Raw genomic sequence first — 21,103 nt, forward strand, 5'->3', positions numbered from 1 at the left:
AACGCCAGGAACGAAGGCAGGAGAGTATGTTCATGAGGGTTCTGACGGAGGGTTTAGCGCGGCAACAACTTCCTCACCCCCAGCAGCTCTTTCAGGCCCCCCTCCAGCCTTCCTGGCAGCCACAGCCCGGTCACTACCCCAGCTGGAATCTCTCCTCGTGGCAGGGCAGACACTAATGCGTCTCGCCTCACCGCCACACCTCATTCCCAAGCCAACGCGAGGAGGCAAGGGAACAGACGCCCCAGCTGTCACCTGACCGTGGTCTCCGCCAACGTGAGAGGACTCCGCACCAATGTAGGTGACCTTAGCCACAATTTCGTGCTGAGACATAGTGCTGACATTGTCGCAGTAACAGAAACGTGGCTGAGTGACGAGGTGGAGCCGACGTTCGGCAAAATATCAGGCTACTCCCTGTGGGTGAGGATGGACCGAAAAAATAGAACAGGCGGAGGTGTCGCTGCCTGTTTTAAGGACGGCCTCCAAACACAGGAACTTGAGGTAGCCGTGCCACACCTGATGGAGGCACTGTTCTTCAGGGTGGTACTTGCAGATAACAGTGGGCTTCTCCTCTGTGTCATGTACCGCCCCCCGAGACAAGGACGAGCCCCGCTAGACTTCCTGACGGAGGAACTCGACACCCTGCTCCAGCGTCACAAGTGTTCCCATGTGATGATAGTGGGGGACCTGAACTTCCACATGGAGCAGGATGCCTTCAGTAATCTCCTGACTATTCAGGCCCTAACGAACCATGTCACCTTCCCTACACACGAGCGGGGGAGGGCTGCTGGATCCTGTGGTGACAGACCTACCCGAAGCCAGCATCAGCTGCCAGCAGCTAGGACCAGTGGGCAGCTCAGACCACTTTGCTGTGCTGTCTCAGGTCGAGCTGCAAACGGCGAGGGAAGACGCTATCCCGCGTACCGTCTGGCTTTGGAACATGGCGGACTGGCCATCCATGAAGCAAGACATGGAGAACACGGACTGGGAGTCCCTTCTAATGGGAGATGCTGAGACCAAGGCACGCACCCTCACCACCAGGCTCCTTGCCCTCCAACAGCAGCATGTGCCCAGCCAAGTATATCTCTCCAGGCCTGGTGATCCCGCCTGGTTTGGTTTTCGCTGCAGAGCATCTGCCGCGGGCCAAGCCATGCTGCCTGGGTGAGGTACAAGCGACACCCGTCACGCAGGAACAAGACGCTGCACCGGGAGGCGTGTAAGAGGATGACGTCTATCTGCAGATGGGCGAGGGAATCAGCTAAGGGAGGACAGAAGGCGAAAGCTCAGTGGCCCAGGTGTTGGCAACAAGACCTGGTGGAATCTGGTGAAGGAGCAGCAAGGAGCATGTCACCGCGAGACTCTTCCTCCACTCACCAGACCTGACGGATCCACCGCCACGAGCAGTGCAGACAAGGCCACACTCCTCGCCGAGCTTTTCGCCAACAAGATGAAGGTTGACGACTCGGCACGACCTGTACCACAGTGGGCCCCGGAAACTGACTGCACTGTCACCACTGTCTTGGTGACGGCAGAGCAGGTTCGAGCGGCTACTCGGTGCGGTGGATGTGGGTAAAGCCACAGGCCCGGATGACGTCAGCCCACGTCTCCTCAAGCACTGCGCTAGAGAGCTGTCAGCTCCTCTCACCACCGTCTTCACATCTTGCCTGAGGGAAAAGAAGTGGCCCACAGTATGGAAGGAAGCACGTGTGGTACCGGTCCATAAGAAAAACTCAAGGTCTGAGCCCAACAACTACAGACCCATCTCCCTGCTCTCAGTGATGGGCAAGTTGCTGGAGAAAATAGTGGCTGTTGCCATCTGCCAACACCTGAGCGAGAACCACCTCCTCTCAGACAGGCAGTTTGGCTTCAGGCCTAGCAGATCCACCGCAGACCTCCTCCTCATCATCTCCAAGGACTGGCAAGATGCCCTGGAAGAAGGCCTGGACACCCTTGTGGTGGCCCTGGACATTGCTGGGGCTTTTGACAGGGTCTGGCACGCGGGGCTCATTGAAAAGCTTCGCGCCAAGGGTGTCCAAGGTGACCTGCTAATGCTGCTCGAAGATTACCTCCAGGGTAGGACCCTTCAGGTAGTAGTCAACGGGCAGTCATCAAGGCCTTCACCTGTCCGGGCCTCAGTTCCACAAGGCTCTGTCTTGGGCCCAGTCCTATGGAACATATACATCGACGACCTCCTCCGGCAGCTGTCATCTGTGGCAGCATACGCCGACGACTGCACACTCTCCCGCTCCTACTGCCGCCTCGACAGTCAGCGTGCCGTCACTGAGCTGAACAGGCAGCTCGGACTGGTGGAGCAGTGGGGAAAGATGTGGCAGGTAAACTTCGCTCCTGAGAAGACGCAGGCGATGGTCATCTCGCGGTCCCCAGGTGCCTCACACGCAGTCTCAGGACAGCTGCGTTTTGGAGGCAAGAGCCTGCCACTTCAGGATTATATCAAGATCCTGGGCGTGTCTGTGGACCGCGGCCTACGCTTCGATCACCACATCGGTGTCGTCGCCCGCCAGACCTCTCTCCGAGTCTCTGCCCTGCGCAGGATGGCGAACACCCTCGACCCACGGGGCATCCTCACGCTATACAGGGCACAGATACGCCCATGTATGGAGTACGGTGCCCTGTCCTGGATGTCGAGTGCCCCCACCCACATGCAGAAACTGGATGCTGTGCAGCGGCGAGCCCTGCGTCTGGTGGCCACCCATGAGGACCAACAGCACCAACCACCAGTAACGTCACTGGAGCATCGCCGGGACGTGTCGGCGCTAGTGGTGTGCCACAAAACTCAGGTGCAGAGGGTCCCTCACCTTGACCCCCTGAGGCTGCTGCCACACACAGTGCAGAGGTGCACCAGAGCTGCGGCCAGTAGCGACGAGCTAGTGAAGGTGCCTCGATCTCGCTCTAGCCAACACCAGCGTACCTACACAGCCAGGACTTCGCGGCTGTGGAACATGTTCACGGCGGCCACGCCCCAAGTGCAGGACATGTCCACGCACCAGGTGAAGCTGGCAGCCCACAGCTGGCGTAGCACGCACCTGTCCCCACTGGTGCTTTAAATTTTTATTATTTTATTGTATTATTGTATTAGTATATCTTTATGTTAAATATGTATAGTGTTATTCCTGTAAATAATACTATCATAGGCTTCTTAAATAATTCCATACTCAACGTGGAATTTCAAGCCTTTCTGTAAATATTTGTTTAAAAAAAAAAAAAAAAAAAAAAAGAGAGAGAGAGAGAGAGAGAGAGAGAGAGAGAGAGAGAGAGAGAGAGAGAGAGAGAGAGAGAGAAGAATTACAGAAACAAGTAAGAAAGAACACAAGGGGGAGAGAGAGAGAGAGAGAGAGAGAGAGAGAGAGAGAGAGAGAGAGAGAGAGAGAGAGAGAGAGAGAGAGAGAGAGAGAGAGAGAGAGAGAGAGAGAGAGAGAGAGAGAGAGAGAGAGAGAGAGAGAAGAATTACAGAAACAAGTAAGAAAGAACACAAGGGGGAGAGAGAGAGAGAGAGAGAGAGAGAGAGAGAGAGAGAGAGAGAGAGAGAGAGAGAGAGAGAGAGAGAGAGAGAGAGAGAGAGAGAGAGAGAGAGAGAGAGAAGAAAACGGGGCTAGTGTAAGGAGGAATCCACGTGTCAGTCGCTCCATCCGACGTGTCACATTTTTCCCGGGCTTTTGAAAAGGCGGGAAACTTTTAGGGCCGTTCTTTGCTCTAATTATTTTATATACCACTTTGAAACTTCTGTAGTTTCAAATTTTTCTGTAGTTCTTCTGTAGTTAAAATTTTTGCCATCCATGGCATACTATTGGAAGTACATTTTCTCTTTATACAACATTGGTTAAATTAGCTGCACTGTACAAGATTTCAGGAAGTATGAATTGGCAGTTTAAGTGTTAAAAACTCCACCTCATGATCAGAAGCAAAAGGGCAACTTCTCACTACCATACTTAAAACACAATATCACGACACTAAGTTCAAATTTAGTTTTACGAACACGTTTACTATTTCCTCTTTTTTTTTCTTTAATAATAATAAAAAAAACAGTATTCCTATTGGGCTTACCTCTAACGTCATTAATGAATTTACTTGTTCGAATTGCAATTTATGTTCACACAGTGAACATAAATGTACTTCAGTACGTATACTGAGACAGTTAGCTCGCTCTCCTCTTTTCAGGAATAAAAGCACATTCGAACACACATGATCATCTGTTTTCAGAGAAGGATTTCAACATCTTACATAAAGCTGACGCACATACAAACATTGAAGTATTAGAGGATGTTTACATTAAACACTTGAAACCTGAATTAAATAACCAGTTATCATTAGCACAGATCAGCTCTGATTTCTGTTCCAAGGCCATAACCAATCTAACACACATACTGTCTCTTTCATTTTACCAATGTGTATCTGGTTCTCTCACATTGCTTTGCTGTCTATATGATATTATATTCTTTAACAAATTTTATGTTTAGTCGATATACTCATTTTTTTTTTTTTGCATGATGATGCCTTCTGCGAATATGAAACTTTGTAGTAAACAAAGAAGGAAATCTGGTTTATCCCTGCTTACTTCACCTCTCTCTCTCTCTCTCTCTCTCTCTCTCTCTCTCTCTCTCTCTCCTCTCTCTCTCTCTCTCTCTCTCTCTCTCTCTCTCTCTCTCTCTCTCTCTCTCTCTCTCTCTTTCTCTGTATATATATATATATATATATATATATATATATATATATATATATATATATATATATATATATATATATATATATATATATATATATATATATATATATATATATATATATATATATATATATATATATATATATATATATATATATATATATATATATATATATATATATATATATATATATATATATATATATATATATATATATATACAGAGAAAGAGAGAGAGAGAGAGAGAGAGGATATATATATATATATATATATATATATATATATATATATATATATATATATATATATATATATATATATATATATATATATATATATATATATATATATATATATATATATATATATATATATATATATATATATATATATATATATATATATATATATATATATATATATATATATATATATATATATATATATATATATATATATATATATATATATATATATATATATATATATATATATATATATATATATATATATATATATATATATATATATATATATATATATATATATATATATATATATATATATATATATATATATATAAGCTCTTTTAGCTATGGATAAAATATGAAGCTTGCAGTTTAGATTGTAAGTAAAGGCCATATCGAGGAAATTCAGCATAGAGGAGTTGACCGTCATTGAAGAATAGGGGAGAGTTGTTGGGAAAGTTGTGTCGAGTTGATAAATCACGGAACTAAGTTTTTGAGGCAATGAATAATACTAAATTTGCTCTGGCCCAATCAGAAATTTTAGAAATCAGAAGTTGGGCGTTCTGTGGCTTCCCTGCATGAATTGTTTACTTCCTGAAAGGATAGACATCTTCGAAAAGACATGGAAAGGTGCAAGGTGTTATCATCAGCGTAGGAGACGATTGGACAAGAAGCTTGGTTTAGAAGATCATTAATATATAACAAGCAGAGAGTGGGTGATAGTACAGAACCCTGAGAAAACCACTGTCAATAGATTTAGGAGAAGAACAGTGACAATCTACCACATGAGCAACAGAACGGTCAGAAAGGAAACTTTCAAAAGGATATAAGCTGTAGGAGGGCGGTTTGGAAATCAAAGCTTTGTGATAGACTCTATCAAAAGCTTTTGATATGACTAAGGCACCAGCAAAAAAATCACCATAATTTCTAAACGATTATCAATACTCAGTAAGAAAAGCCAGATCACCGCTAGAGCGGCCTTGACAAGACTCATGCTGGGGATTAGATAAAATGTTGGAAGTAATAGATGTTTAACAATCTTCCTGTTGAGGATAAAAAAAAAAAACTTTAGATACGCAAGTAATTAAATCAATAGGACAGTAGTTTGAGAGATTAGATTGGTCACCATTTTAAGGAACAAGCTGAATATAGGCAAATTTCCAGCAAGAAGTAACGGTAGATGTTGGTAGAGTTGAAAGAGGGTGGCTAGGCAACGTTCAAGCACGGAGGCATAGTTTATGAGAACAATAGGATAAACCCCATCAGCTCCATAAACCTTCCGAGGAAGGCCAGAGAAGGCATGGAAAACATCACTGTGAAAGATTTTAGTGGGTAGCATGAAGTAGGCAGAGGGTAGAGGAGAAGGAGGAACATGTCCTGAATCACCCGAGGTGGAGTTTTAAGCTATGGTTTCAAGGAAGAGTTCAGCTTTAGAAATAGGTGAGATAGCAGTAGTGCCATCAGGCTGAAATACAGGATGAAAAGAAGAAGAAACAAAGTTATTTGAAGTGATTTTGGCTAGATGCCAGACGTCACGAGAAGAGTTAGATCTTGAAAGATCTACACTTTGTATTAATGAAGGAGTTTTTGGCTAATTGGAGAATAGACTTAGCATTAGATTCTGGTGATGGAAGGTTTAAGTACCTTTTGTGGTCCACCTTTTTATCATGTAAAACACAAGAATAGGCTGTGTTAAACCAAGATTTGTAATATACGCCTCAATGGCAGACACTACAAATTCTGTTATGCGCTCGGCACACGGAGACGGGTCTCTGTCACGGAAGCAGTAGTCATTCCAAGGAAAATCAGCAAAATACCTCCTCAGGTTCCTCCAACTAGCAGAGACAAAACGCCAGAGGCACCCCTGCCTAGGGGGATCCTGAGGAGGGACTGGAGCGATAGGACAAAATACAGATTGTGATCGAAGGATTCCAATGGAGAAGAGAGGGTAACTATAAGGAGAGAGAGATTAGAGGTCAGGAAAAGGTCAAGAATGTTGGGCGTATCTTCAAGACGGTCAAGAATACGAGTAGGATGTTGCACCAATTACTCTAGGTCGTAGAGAATAGCAAAGTAAATGGAGAGGAGAGGCAAAGCTGATGGTGAATATTGAAGTCTCCATAAATGGAGATCTCTGCAAAAGGGAAGAGATTTAGAACGTCCTCCACTTTTGAAGTTAAGTAGTCAAAGAATTTCTTATAGTCAAAGGAGTTATTTGAGAGTTATACAGTACAGATAAGTTTAGTTTGAGAGTGACTCTGTAGTCGTATCCAGACGGTGGAAAACTCGGATGATTCAAGAGCGTGGACATGAGATGAGGTTAAGTCATTGCGCACATAAACACAACATCCAGGTTTGGATTGAAAATGAGGATAGAGAAAATAGGAGGGAACAGAAAAGGGGCTACTGTCCTTTGCCTCAGACACCTGTATTTCAGTGAGGAAAAGAAGATGAGGTTTAGTTTTTTTTTTTTTTTTTTTTATGTAGGAAGGATACTGGCCAAGGGCAACAAAAATCTAATAAAAAAAAATGCCCACTGAAATGCCAGTCCCTTAAAAGGGTCAAAGCAGTGGTCAAAAATTGGTGGATAAGTGTCTTGAAACCTCCCTCTTGAAGGAATTCAAGTCATAGGAAGGTGGAAATACAGAAGCAGGCAAGGAGTTCCAGAGTTTACCAGAGAAAGGGATGAATGATTGAGAATACTGGTTAACTCTTGCGTTAGAGAGGTGGACAGAATAGGAGTGAGAGAAAGAAGAAAGTCTTGTGCAGCGAGGCCGCGGAAGGAAGGGAGGCATGCAGTTAGCAAGATCAGAAGAGCAGTTAGCATGAAAATAGCGGTAGAAGACAGCTAGAGATGCAACATTGCGGCGGTGAGAGAGAGGCTGAAGACAGTCAGTTAGAGGAGAGGAGTTGATGAGACGAAAAGCTTTTGATTCCACCCTGTCTAGAACAGCAGTATGAGTGGAACCCCCCCAGACATGTGAAGCATACTCCATACATGGACGGATAAGGCCCTTGTACAGAGTTAGCAGCTGGGGGGGTGAGAAAAACTGGCGGAGACGTCTCAGAACACCTAACTTCATAGAAGCTGTTTTAGCTAGAGATGAGATGTGAAGTTTCCAGTTCAGATTATAAGTAAAGGACAGACCGAGGATGTTCAGTGTAGAAGAGGGGGACAGTTGAGTGTCATTGAAGAAGAGGGGATAGTTGTCTGGAAGATTGTGTCGAGTTGATAGATGGAGGAATTGAGTTTTTGAGGCATTGAACAATACCAAGTTTGCTCTGCCCCAATCAGAAATTTTAGAAAGATCAGAAGTCAGGCGTTCTGTGGCTTCCCTGCGTGATATGTTTACCTCCTGAAGGGTTGGACGTCTATGAAAAGACGTGGAAAAGTGCAGGGTGGTATCATCAGCATAGGAGTGGATAGGACAAGAAGTTTGGTTTAGAAGATCATTAATGAATAATAAGAAGAGAGTGGGTGACAGGACAGAACCCTGAGGAACACCACTGTTAATAGATTTAGGAGAAGAACAGTGACCGTCTACCACAGCAGCAATAGAACGGTCAGAAAGGAAACTTGAGATGAAGTTACAGAGAGAAGGATAGAAACCGTAGGAGGGTAGTTTGGAAATCAAAGCTTTGTGCCAGACTCTATCAAAGGCTTTTGATATGTCCAAGGCAACAGCAAAAGTTTCACCAAAGTCTCTAAAAGAGGATGACCAAGACTCAGTAAGGAAAGCCAGAAGATCACCAGTAGAGCGGCCTTGACGGAACCCATACTGGCGATCAGATAGAAGGTTGTGAAGTGATAGATGTTTGAGAATCTTCCTGTTGAGGATAGATTCAAAAACTTTAGATAAGCAGGAAATTAAAGCAATAGGACGGTAGTTTGAGGGATTAGAGCGGTCACCCTTTTTAGGAACAGGTTGAATGTAGGCAAACTTCCAGCAAGAAGGAAAGGTAAATGTTGACAGACAGAGCTGAAAGAGTTTGACTAGGCAAGGTGCAAGCACGGAGGCACAGTTTCGGAGAACAATAGGAGGGACCCCATCAGGTCAATAAGCCTTCCGAGGGTTTAGGCCAGCGAGGGCATGGAAAACATCATTACGAAGAATTTTAATACGAGGCATGAAGTAGTCAGAGGGAGATGGAGGGAGTAGAGGAGAGATGATGTTTCAACAGATTGAAAATTTGATCTAAGACCGCGAATGTTGGAGAAGTTAATGAAGAGAAATTTGAAGGGAGTGTCAAGACACTAAGGGTCGATACCAGAAGAGGAGTCTGATATTTGTGGTCTTCCCCCTAGATGAGGACTCGAGGCTGGTGTAGGAGTTGCCATGTTAATTTTGAATTTTTAGTGGAGGGGTGTGTATGCATTTAGGTACTTGTAGTTTTGTGTGAAGGAAGAGAGTTGTCTTTAGAGGGCAGGCTGTGATTGCACCCTTGTTTTGTGAGACACCAAGGGGAACGTTCAGTGAGGTCACAGCTGGGTTTAATGATAATTTCACAGCACCCCCTGATCCAGTGTTTTAGATTTCACTGGGAGTAATTATCGTTGTTTCTCATATAGAAGATTCTAGAAAAAAAATAGCAGTAAACCATACTGAACAGGTGAAAAGTAATTTCCTCTCTCTAATTTCTCTCTAAATACTACATAAGGCTGACATTGTATGATAACATTATGTAACAAAATTTCACTTTTGTTTCTTCACTCCTTGGCCCCAAACCATAATTTTACTGTTATTTTCATCGAAACAAAATAAAATAAAAAGTTATCTTTAATTTCAAAAGGAGTTTATATTTGTATAAATCTTATTTCATTATGATATGGGTTACTAATATTTTTCATGTCTCGTAAAGACCTATGCAAAATCTCAATTATCCAATTGCTTTTGAAATGTTGCGCAAATGAATTAAAACAATGAAAGAAAGAATATAAAGTATTTTCAAGAAATTTAATTTCAATAAGATCATTCTTGAACGGACCCATATCTAGCAAAAAAAAATCATATTTAGAAGAATTTGCTTACATTTCAGAAGTCTTCTCAAATCTTCGAGAATGTTCTACTAAACACTTAAAAATTTCTAAAACATTTTAGAACATTGTATCCAGTGTAAACATTTTCGGAATATTCTAGAACTTTCTAGAATACAGTAGAAATATGTAGAGGTATCATAAATTTTCTAAAATCTACAAGAATGATCTATAATGACTCAGATTATCCTAAATTAAGTTCAAGAATATTTCGAGAAAGATTGAGAACATTCTGGAACACATTCTAGAAAGACTAAGAATATACTCAAGTTTCCTTTCTGACCGTTCTATTGCTGCTGTGGTAGACGGTCACAGTTCTTCTCCTAAATCTATTAACAGTGGTGTTCCTCAGGGTTCTGTCCTGTCACCCACTCTCTTCTTATTATTCATTAATGATCTTCTAAACCAAACTTCTTGTCCTATCCACTCCTACACTGATGATACCACCTTGCACTTTTCCACGTCTTTTCATAGACGTCCAACCCTTCAGGAGGTAAACATATCACGCAGGGAAGCCACAGAACGCCTGACTTCTGATCTTTCTAAAATCTCTGATTGGGGCAGAGGAAACTTGGTATTGTTCAATGCCTCAAAAACTCAATTCCTCCATCTATCAACTCGACACAACCTTCCAGACAACTATCCCCTCTTCTTCAATGACACTCAACTGTCCCCCTCTTCTACGCTGAACATCCTCGGTCTGTCCTTTACTTATAATCTGAACTGGAAACTACACATCTCATCTCTAACTAAAACAGCTTCTATGAAGTTAGGTGTTCTGAGACGTCTCCGCCAGTTTTTCTCACCTCCCCAGCTGTTAACTCTGTACAAGGGCCTTATCCGTCCATGTATGGAGTATGCTTCACATATCTGGGGGGGTTCCATTCATACTGCTCTTCTAGACAGGGTGGAATCAAAAGCTTTTCGTCTCATCAACTCCTCTCCTCTAACTGACTGTCTTCAGCCTCTCTCTCACCGCCGCAATGTTGCATATCTAGCTGTCTTCTACCGCTATTTTCATGCTAACTGCTCTTCTGATCTTGCTAATTGCATGCCTCCCCTCCTTCCGCGGCCTCACTGCACAAGCCTTTCTTCTTTCTCTCACCCCTATTCTGTCCACCTCTCTAACGCAAGAGTTAACCAGTATTCTCAATCATTCATCCCTTTCTCTGGTAAACTCTGGAACTCCCTGCCTGCTTCTGTATTTCCACCTTCCTATGACTTGAATTCCTTCAAGAGGGAGGTTTCAAGACACTTATTCATCAATTTTTGACCACTGCTTTGACCCTTTTATGGGACTGGCATTTCAGTGGGCATTTTTTTATTAGATTTTTGTTGCCCTTGGCTAGTGTCCTTCCTACATAAAAAAATAAATAAATAAATAAACAAAAATCTAGAGTACTGTTTGGTAATATCAAAATAGAGGTTTGAAGACCACCAATCAGTTCTGCTTTGGCAAGAAGACACATCACAAGAAGTGAAATGGCATCAAGAGGTTGCAATCATTTTCCAGATGCACTGTGTTACATTTATGGGCAATTAATCAAAATAAGAGCAAAGAAGTTCTCTGTGACAACATCCGGAAGAACAAAGCATATTTTGGTGTGCCAGTTGGGAACCAAGACAGAACCTGGGCATCTCATTTTGCTTTTGACCATTGTATGAGAAAACTAGAAGGCAAAATAGCTGTAATTTTTTCAAGAGGAAAATCCAATTAAGAATAAAGAATAACAATATAAGTTTAACAGAAACTGTTACTTCATACATACTGTTGTTCGTTTACATACTGTTACGATCACTTGCTCACTTACGATCGTACGAGCCTCCACTCACAAAATGGCTGCCAGTTTGACTTATGACCCCTTCGAACAGCGTCACCGGCACAACTCACTAACCGAATTTCAGCGGACAAGAACTCTTGGTACCACTAAAGACTCACTAACCTGATTCTGAATATCAAGGCTATACCGCTACACCACTGATACCTCCACACACTCACTCCATCACCAATCTACACCAAAATTCTTCCCTGAGAGACACGTCCCTTCCTTTCTACTTCACGACCCGAGGCGCTCTGCGTTCCCCTCCTTGGAATGTATTGTTGCCTACTCAAGCTCCCCTCGTTTCATCATATTTCTACCTCAATTACACTTCCTCCCTTATACATACGAAGATATAGAGAACTTAAATTATGAAGAGAACAATACTACATGATATAAAATTAGTAAATAAGCCTTACATTAACTTATAACCAATAATAAGGATAATGTCCGAAAGGCAGGTATCGGAACACTGGGGGGGGAGGGGGCACTAAGAAAACGTGTTCCCTTCAAGGTAGACTCGGCCAATAACATGACATCCCCTTCCTAAAAGAGGCGTGAGGCACCTGATTAGGATGCCTCACGAGTAGACGGGGCACGAGACAAGGCATTGGCAGTTATATTTTCATTGCCTTTTATATGGTGAATCTCTAGGTCATAGTCCTGTAAAACCAGGCACCACCTCATCAGCCTCTGATTGGTGTTTTTCATTTTATGCAAGAAAATGAGCGGATTGTGCTCGGTGAAGACCTGCACAGGCTGTCCCGTCCCTTTGACGTACACTTAAAAATGACTGAAACTCAGCACTAGGCCCAAAACCTCTTTTTCAATAGTGCTGTAAGCCCTTTGATATGGTAACAACTTTTTGGAGTAATAGCCTATGGGGTGCTCAACTCCCTCATGTTCCTGCATTAACACACCGCCTACACCATTCTGACTGGCATCCACATACAATACAAATGTTTTTTTTTTTCGTAATCAGGCATGTGCAACACTGGGGCACTAACTAACATTTTCTTAATCTCGACAAAAGCTTCCTCATAATGCTTATCCCAACCAAATTTTGACTTCTTACTTAACAACTTGGTCAAGGGAATGGTAACATCTGATTTTTTTTTTATAAAATCGCCTATAATATCCACTGGCCCCTAGAAATCTCAGTATGTCCTTCACATTGGCTTCCACAGTTCTCACTTCACGTGTCCCTACCCTGAAACCTAGGTACTCTACGTCAGCTTGCACGAAATTACTTTTTGCTAAGTTGACAGTAAGGTTGGCATCATCCAGCCTCCTGAACACTTCCTCCAATAAGTGCACGTGTTCTTCCCAACTCTCAGTGCACAGCAATATATCATCTATGTACACAGAACATCCCTTCAAGCCCTTCAGTACTCTGTTCATTAATCTCTGAAAAGAACTCCCACTGTTCTTCATCCCAAACGGAAAAACTTTGCACTGATACAATCCATCTATGGTAACAAAAGCTGATATGGCTTTCGCCCTCTCAGTGAGTCCTACTTGCCAGTACCCTTTTAACAAGTCAATTTTTGTTATGAAGTTGGCATTTCCCACATGATCTATGCAATCATCAACCCTAGGGATAGGGTAAGCATCAACATCATGGCTTTGTCACCATGTTAACATTCCTATAGTCCGTAAAAAAACGGAAACTCCCTTGACCAGGTTTGGGCACCAGTACACATGGCGAGCTCCATAGGCTCTCCACTTGGCTCAATCAAGTCATGTTCCAGCGTATACTCTACTTCTTTTCTCATGATCTCCCTTTTCTGCGGGTTAACTCTGTAGGGATGTTGTTTGATGGGTTTAGCCTCCCAAACATCCACATCGTGCACCACCACATTTGTTTTCCTAGGCGCATCAGGGAACAAAGAACTGAATCTTTCAATTATTTCCCTAATCCTTTCCTTCTTTTCTAGCTCCATGTGTCCCAGTTTATCATTCAAATTCCCCAACACAGCTGAGTTATCTAGCACCATTCCCTCACACCTGGTCAGTTTCACTTCAGACCACTCCTCTTTTGCCTCAGTGGTTACATTTACAACACTCACGGTTCTTACTCCTTCTACTACTTCACCTCGCATTTCTGCGTCCCTTTCATGAAAAGGTTTCAACATGTTTACATGACACAACTGGCTCTTTTTCATCCTCCCTTTTGTTTTTTCAATGTAATTCCCATCGCTCACTTTCCTCTCAATCTCCCAAGGTCCGCTGAACCTGGCTTTGAAAGGATCACCCTGCAATGGGAAAATGACCAAGACCTTGTCCTCAAGCTAGAAGGATCTGGCCCTCACCATCTTGTCATACCAGCCTTTCACCTCACTTTGACTACTTTTCAAATTTTCCCGAGCAATTTCCCTAGCTCTCATCAATCTGTCCTTGAAATAAGACACATACTTCACCACAGTAGGAGGCTCCTCTGCCCCTAACCACTTCTCTTTCACCATCCTCAAAGGACCGTTCACCTCATGCCCATACACTAACTCAAATGGGTTGAAACCTGTTGACTCTTGCATACTGTCTCTTAACGCGAACAAGGCTAGTGGCAATGCCTCATCCCACTCAACACTCATCTCCTTACAATACATCCTGAGAGTGTTTTTAAGAGTTTGGTGAAATCTTTCTACACAACCCTGAGACTGAGGATGATAAGCACTCAACAGTCTCTGTTGAATCTTCAGACCCCTTAGAATTTCCTTGAACGTGCGAAAAGTGAAATTTCTTCCCTGATCTGACTGCAACACCTTAGGAATTCCCACCCAGGAGAAAAAATCACCAACTCCCTCACAATGTTCTTAGAGTTTATACTCCTGAGGGGAATGGCCTCAGGAAACCTGGATGACATACACATAATAGTCAGCAAATACTGGTTTCCCCTCCGGGTCCTTGGTAAAGGACCTACACAGTCTATCACCACCTTACTGAAAGGCTCCTCAACCACAAGTATAGGGTGAAGGGGGGCAGGGCAAATCACCTGGTTCGGCTTGCCCACCTTCTGACACAAACCACAAGTTTTACAAAACTCTTTTACATCACCTCTCACTCTAGGCCAGTAAAAATGACACATAATTTTTCCTAGGGTTTTTCTGACCCCCAGGTGTCCTGCCAGATTACCTTCGTGTGCCATCTCCAAAATTTTCTTCCTATGCACCCATGGCATCACAATCTGCCTTTTCACCATCCAATGATCTCATTAATACACCGTTATCCACATAATAACCCATGTACTCATCGTCAAGCTCACCCAGCCTTTTAGCCTCATTCCAAACAGACTTCAAGCTTTCATCATTCTCCTGAGCCTTTATCAACTCGCTCTTTTCTACCACAAAATCAAGGTTGGGCTCCACCTGGCCTACAACTCGTTCATCACTCGCACGCTCCGGACTATTTTCTTTTTCATCAGCTTCCTCGGACTGGAAGCCCAGGCCATCGTCCTCCTGTGTTGCTCCCTCGGGGTCCATGCGTCCCTTCTGGGCCATCGCTCGGGTCACTGCGCAGACTGGGAACAATTCAGGCAACTCTGCCTCCCCATTTGTTGAGTGAGTAACTGCTGCCAGAATGGTGGTTTCCGTCATCCCTATGAGAGGCTTGTCTACCATCTGAAGTTTAGAGATAACTCGACCTCCAGCCAGGTCATTCCCAACCAACATATCCACTCCATCTACGGGCAGTGTCTCCTTCACTCCCACCGTCACCTCTCCAGTGACGTATCCACAGTCCAGCCAAACTTTGTACAGGGGAATACTGAACTTGCCTCCTGCACCCTTGCATGAGACCTCTCTGTCAGTACTGGTCTCCTCATTCCATGGGAGTACAATACTTAAGATCAGACTCTGGTTTGCTCCCGTATCCCAAAGGATTCTGATCACCTTCTCTGGACTTCCCTCTTCTTTCACTGTGCCCTTACTGGTGAAATGCTCAAAGCCCTCATCCTTCTGCGGCTCCTCTTGTATCTCTGCAGTCGTATTCTCCACATACTTTACCAGGTCTCTTTGGGCAGCAACTGCTCCCACTGGCTTCGGCCGTCCCTTCGGACACTGGTACTTCTTATGCCCACTACTTCCACATCCAAAGCACTTAACTGCACCTTCATCACCACAACCCTTCTGGTAATAGGTAGTGCTCCCGGTCCTACTCCTGTCGGGTGTAGTCCTCACGTTGTAGTTGGCTGGCGGGGGCATGGTGTAATTGTGGGGAAAACCATAGTTGTTAGGGCGGGGCTGGTTTGATCTGTGGAATGATGTCGAGCTCATCTGGCGGTCATTCTTATATCTCTGATGACCATCACTTTTGTTAGAGAATGACTTTCTCCCTCCATGGTGTTCATCTCCGTTCAGCCCATGGATCGCACAGTAATTGTCAGCTCTGCGTCCGGCTTCTATCACATCTTTCACGTTGTGTGATACGAGCTCATATTTTAAACTGAGGGGCAATTGGCTCATAAATTGTTCCATCCGCAAAACTGCTTTTATCTCCTCAGCTGTAGTGGCTTCCTCGGCCTTCAGCCACCGGTCCAGTTTAAGACCAACCTCTCGAGTCATCCCGAGATAAGTAACACCTGGGCGTTTTGTGATCCTGCGGAACTTTTCCCCGTACAAACCCTGACTTAGACGGGTTGATCCCAATACCGCTTAGTTTACCACGTCATAATCACTCGCTTCTTGCTCACTCAAATTCACATATGCCTCTCGGACCTTTCCTTCAAATTTAGACTGGACCAGTAATGCCCAATCATTTTCATCCCATCCCCTCAACTTTGTATTTTTTTTTTTCAAATTGAATGAAGAAGTTTTCTTCCTTCCCTTCCACAAAGTTAGGCATACTGATTACCTTTCTCTCTAAATCCCCGTTGCTTTGAGCACCATTTCCTGCCCTGGCCTCATTTACTTTATTTCTACTTTCTGCTCTAATCTTTTATATCCCAATCTCCTTTTGCATCTGTATCTTCTCCCTCTGTATCTGCAATTGCTCTTTCTGCAACACCACCTCTTTCTGCTTTTGCAATTGCATTTGCTCCCTCTGCATGTGTATTTGAATTTTTCACTACTAGAAAGGCCATCAGTTCCACCAAGAGCACCCAGGTTTATCTCGCTCATCCCGGCACTTTCCTTTACACTCTCCCCATCATTATCCTCACTTTCAACACCATCATTTTCAAACCAACTCCTCTCCACAAGAACAATTTTCAGCTCCGCCTGTATTTCCTCCTTTTTCTTGGATTTCAACTCCACTTGGAACCTCTCAGCCACAAAACACAATTCCTTCCTGGTTAGTGTGTACAAATCATGCACATTTCTCGACAGAAGGAACACCTCAACACGTTTAGCGGCCATGATTACAATCACTACATTTCACAAAATATTCCTCCAAATATTACACCACTGAGTATTCAAAAAAAAAAAAAAAAAAAAAAAAAAACAGAATACACCTTCACACATTGACACCCTCACCACAAAATAATGTACACACAAAATACATGTACAGTTTAAAGAAATATTTCACACAGGTAAACTCCTCCCAATGACATTCACCATGTAACACTCGTTACACTCCACAAATGTTCAGTATCACTTATTCACTTACGATCATACGAACCCTGTTATCTTTTCAAGAAAGTGGACGTTATACTGATCCCGGAAAGTTTTAAAGGTCTGGATTATTAAAAGCTTCGAGTGCCTACCCGACCTATCCGAAATCGCCAGAATTACACCCTCTCACTCTACCCTTACCTTGACACAGCACACCTGGAATCACCTCTAATACCAGATCAATATTGGGGGAGTAGAAAACACGATTACTCTATGTTAGAACCCCATGTATTAATACTAATGATAATTCACAAACAACATGAGGTAGCACACATTAATACATGACGTTCTCGTCATTTCACACAACAACAGAACCCATTTACATCTCCACCAGTCACTGAAATATTTCCCTCAACCGCAGGAATTTACTCAGACGCCATTACTGTGTCCCCAGACAATAATTCCCATATTTCGCCTCTTCAAACCTCACAGGACATCACCATCATCGCCAAAGATTACCCATAACACCATAACATCATCCCTAAAATCACAAGTACACCACAACAACAGCTTCCAAGGTCAACATCACAGCCTGCACTCACAAAATGGATGCCAGTTTGACCTATGACCCCTTCGAACAGCGTCACCGGCACAACTCACTAACCGAATTTCAGCGGACAAGAGCTCTTGGTAACACAAAAAGACTCACTAACCTGATCCACGGGGGACACTAAGAAAACGTGTTCCTTTTCAAGGTAGACTCGGCAAGTAACATGACAATACATACTGTTGTTCTTTTACAGAATGGTATTGAGGGAAAAAACAGAACCGTGAAATCTGCTATTCTTAGAATATGGCGTGAACTTATTGATCACTAAACTGACTGTTTTTTTTTTCTGTTTGGTGGATCCTTCCAAACGCCGATCTGGGGAAAATGCATCAGCAGTTTTCTATCCAGACTTTCCATCTTCCATTGCACCAGTACCACACAGTGTTGATCTTCATGTACCAGCTCCTCCAGAAAGAAGTGAACCATCAGAAGAAAGCAGCAAGTCAGAAGATGAGCTAAACAGAGAGGAAGACTGTAACATCACAGATACAGTTGTAGTTGTGAGGAATTCGTATAACCCAAATCAAATGGACCTCAATGACCTCATCAGAGATCTTGGTTCGATTTCAAGGCTGAAGGAATGGGATTTATTTGATGACAGTTTGCAAGTGACCTGCCAAAGAAAGCAAACATTTCTCCACCTTCTTTTGCAAAGGAGGACAGACTATGCTACTGCAATAATGTATCAGGCTTGTTTGATGCTATTGAAATTGGTTGCAATGCAGATGAATGAAGACTCCATTAACAGCTCTTCCAAAAGCCTGAAAGCTGTACTTCTGCACCATGGGAGCAAGTATCCATCTTTTGCTCATTCTGTGTATCTTAATGAGGAGCTTCTACTGGAAACTTTGAACTACAACAAGTATGGCTGGAAAATTAATGGCTGTTTCAAGATGGTGGCTTTCTTGACGGGACTGGAAGGAGGTTTTATCAATAATCCACGTTTTCCTTGCCTTTGGGACAATAGAGGGAGAGCAACACATTACCAGAGAAAGTACTGTTCTCCAAGGACTGACACTGCAGTGGGAGCACACACTATCAAACATGAGCCATTTGTGAATCCTCAAAAGGTTTTGTTTCCTCCACTACACATCAAACTGGGTCTCATAAAACAGTTTGTTACAGCTCTTGACAAGGAATCTGCTGCCTTCCAATATCTTCAAGACTTCTTTCCTAAGCTTTCAGGGGGCAAAGGTGAAAGCTGGTATCTTTATTGGGCCACAAGTAAAGAAAACTATGGAGTGCTCAGACTTTCTACAGAAGCTTACAGAAGAGAGAAAAAAGCTTGGGAGTGTATCATTGCTGTAGTATAGGGCTGATAATGATACCTATATGGAACTGGTGGAAGGTTTAGTGAAAAGCTATGGTGAGATGGGCTGCAGAATGTCATTAAAGGTCCATATTCTAGATAGTCACCTCGACAACTTCAAGGAGAATATGGGAGCATATTCAGAGGAAAAAGGGGAGAGCTTCCACCAAGATACAATATACTTTGAACAAAGATATCAGGGATCCTTTAATGAAAACATGCAGGGAGGCTACATTTGGGGTCTCATACGTGAAAGTGATTTGTTGTATTTACGCAAATCAAGAAGAAAAAAAAAGATTTATTTCTAATCCTAAAAATTAGTTCCAGATTTTTTTTTTTTTTTTTTTCTTGTAATTTCAATTTATGGTATTTTGTTTTCTTTAAAAAAAAAAAAACGTGAAAATAGTGAACATTTGCGATTTTGGGGCACAAAATCATTCTAGAAGCCACAAAAGCAAATTTCTATAAGCGTAATTAATATTTTCCATTGTTTTGCAATGAAAAGAGTTGGAAAATAACACATGCTTCTCAAAAACGAAAATCGTGTTACATAGTGTAATTGGTCGCCAAGTGATTATTTTTTTTCCATTCTTTGGAAAAGGGATAATTACAACAACAACACAAGATGAAAAATCACCGGTATTCCATATAAAATTGTAGAGGTCAAATAAAAAGCTTCATCGGACATGTGGGGCAAAAAGGAATATTGGATGTCATTGGGACTAGTGGATAAATAGTGGATATATGGCAAAGCCATATATAGCTCAGACAAAGAGAATGGGATATTATAAGACTCCGCTACGAAAGGCAAAATTGACGCCAGCAGATTCCAAGTGTCAACGATGAAGTGTCATAGGTGCAGTTGGATCTTTTTTTGTGGAGAAACTTGCAAACTGCTCAGCAAACAGGTCGGCAACTGTCTTAGGGTCTTCCACCGTCCCCCTTTATCACAGGATAAATCAGGTTGAGGAGGTGCAGAATACTTACCAGATATCTTGCGGACTCTGTCGAAGACCTCGGTGAGTGGAGTGCGAACTGTGATGGAAGAGATATAACACTTTCAAGACTCCTACCAAGCCCTCTTTAAGGTGCGACGGGAATGGGCACGCGTTTTTCTAAAATCTCCAAACAGTGGATATCGCCAAAGGCAAGAAAATGCAGTACGATTTTTTCGAATAGTAGCTGTACAATCTGAATTCCACCAGGGAACAGGACGTGTAGGTAAGCGACTTGAGGCCTTTGGGAGGGATTGAAGAGCAGTGGAGTGCAAGACATCAGTGAAGTATGTTGCAGTCTCATCATAGTTTTCTATCTCATCCGCTGAGAGAGCAGTGTTGCTGATTTTTTTTGTGAATAACTGCCACTCCGCCTTATCTAGGCGCCACCGGTGAGGACGTGACTGTGGTGCAGAATTGACTATTATAAAATTGGGAAGTGATCGCTTCTGTATATGTCTATTAAACTTTCCAGTTAAAAAAATAAGAAAGGAATTAGTGGTACTGAGAGAGAGAGAGAAAAAGTGATCTATTGTTATAAAAGTACCCATTTAACTATGGAAAAGGATCATATTCACAGAGTTTGAAATCTCTAATCCTGTATGCTGGGTAAAAGAAACAGTAATAAACCACTCTGGTTGACAGCGTCATTATCCCACAAATGATGGCAACCATTGAAATATCGCAATAAAAGAAGAGAATGAAGAATATTGAAAAGGTTATCAGGTTTATTCCTTTTAACAGGACTGCAGATGTATTAAAAAAAAAAAAAGAAAGTTTATATAAAAAAAAACGTTAACAGCAACAATCTACAGCAGCAAGTACATCTGCAGGTTAATAAAAGGAATATATATATATATAT

General features: G+C 42.7%; 1 protein-coding gene across 1 annotated transcript; it reads left to right on the forward strand.

Moving 5' to 3' along the window:
* Positions 1 to 997: 997 nt before the first annotated feature.
* LOC135109454 (uncharacterized) lies at positions 998 to 6,716 on the forward strand. Its single transcript, XM_064020833.1, has 3 exons — positions 998 to 1,158; positions 1,595 to 1,855; positions 6,608 to 6,716. Exons 1-3 carry the CDS (start codon positions 998 to 1,000, stop codon positions 6,714 to 6,716), a joined length of 531 nt encoding a protein of 176 aa, XP_063876903.1.
* Positions 6,717 to 21,103: the final 14,387 nt, after the last annotated feature.

The sequence above is a fragment of the Scylla paramamosain genome, chromosome 19, assembly GCF_035594125.1.
Source record: "Scylla paramamosain isolate STU-SP2022 chromosome 19, ASM3559412v1, whole genome shotgun sequence".
NCBI classification, from domain to species: Eukaryota; Metazoa; Arthropoda; class Malacostraca; order Decapoda; family Portunidae; genus Scylla; species Scylla paramamosain.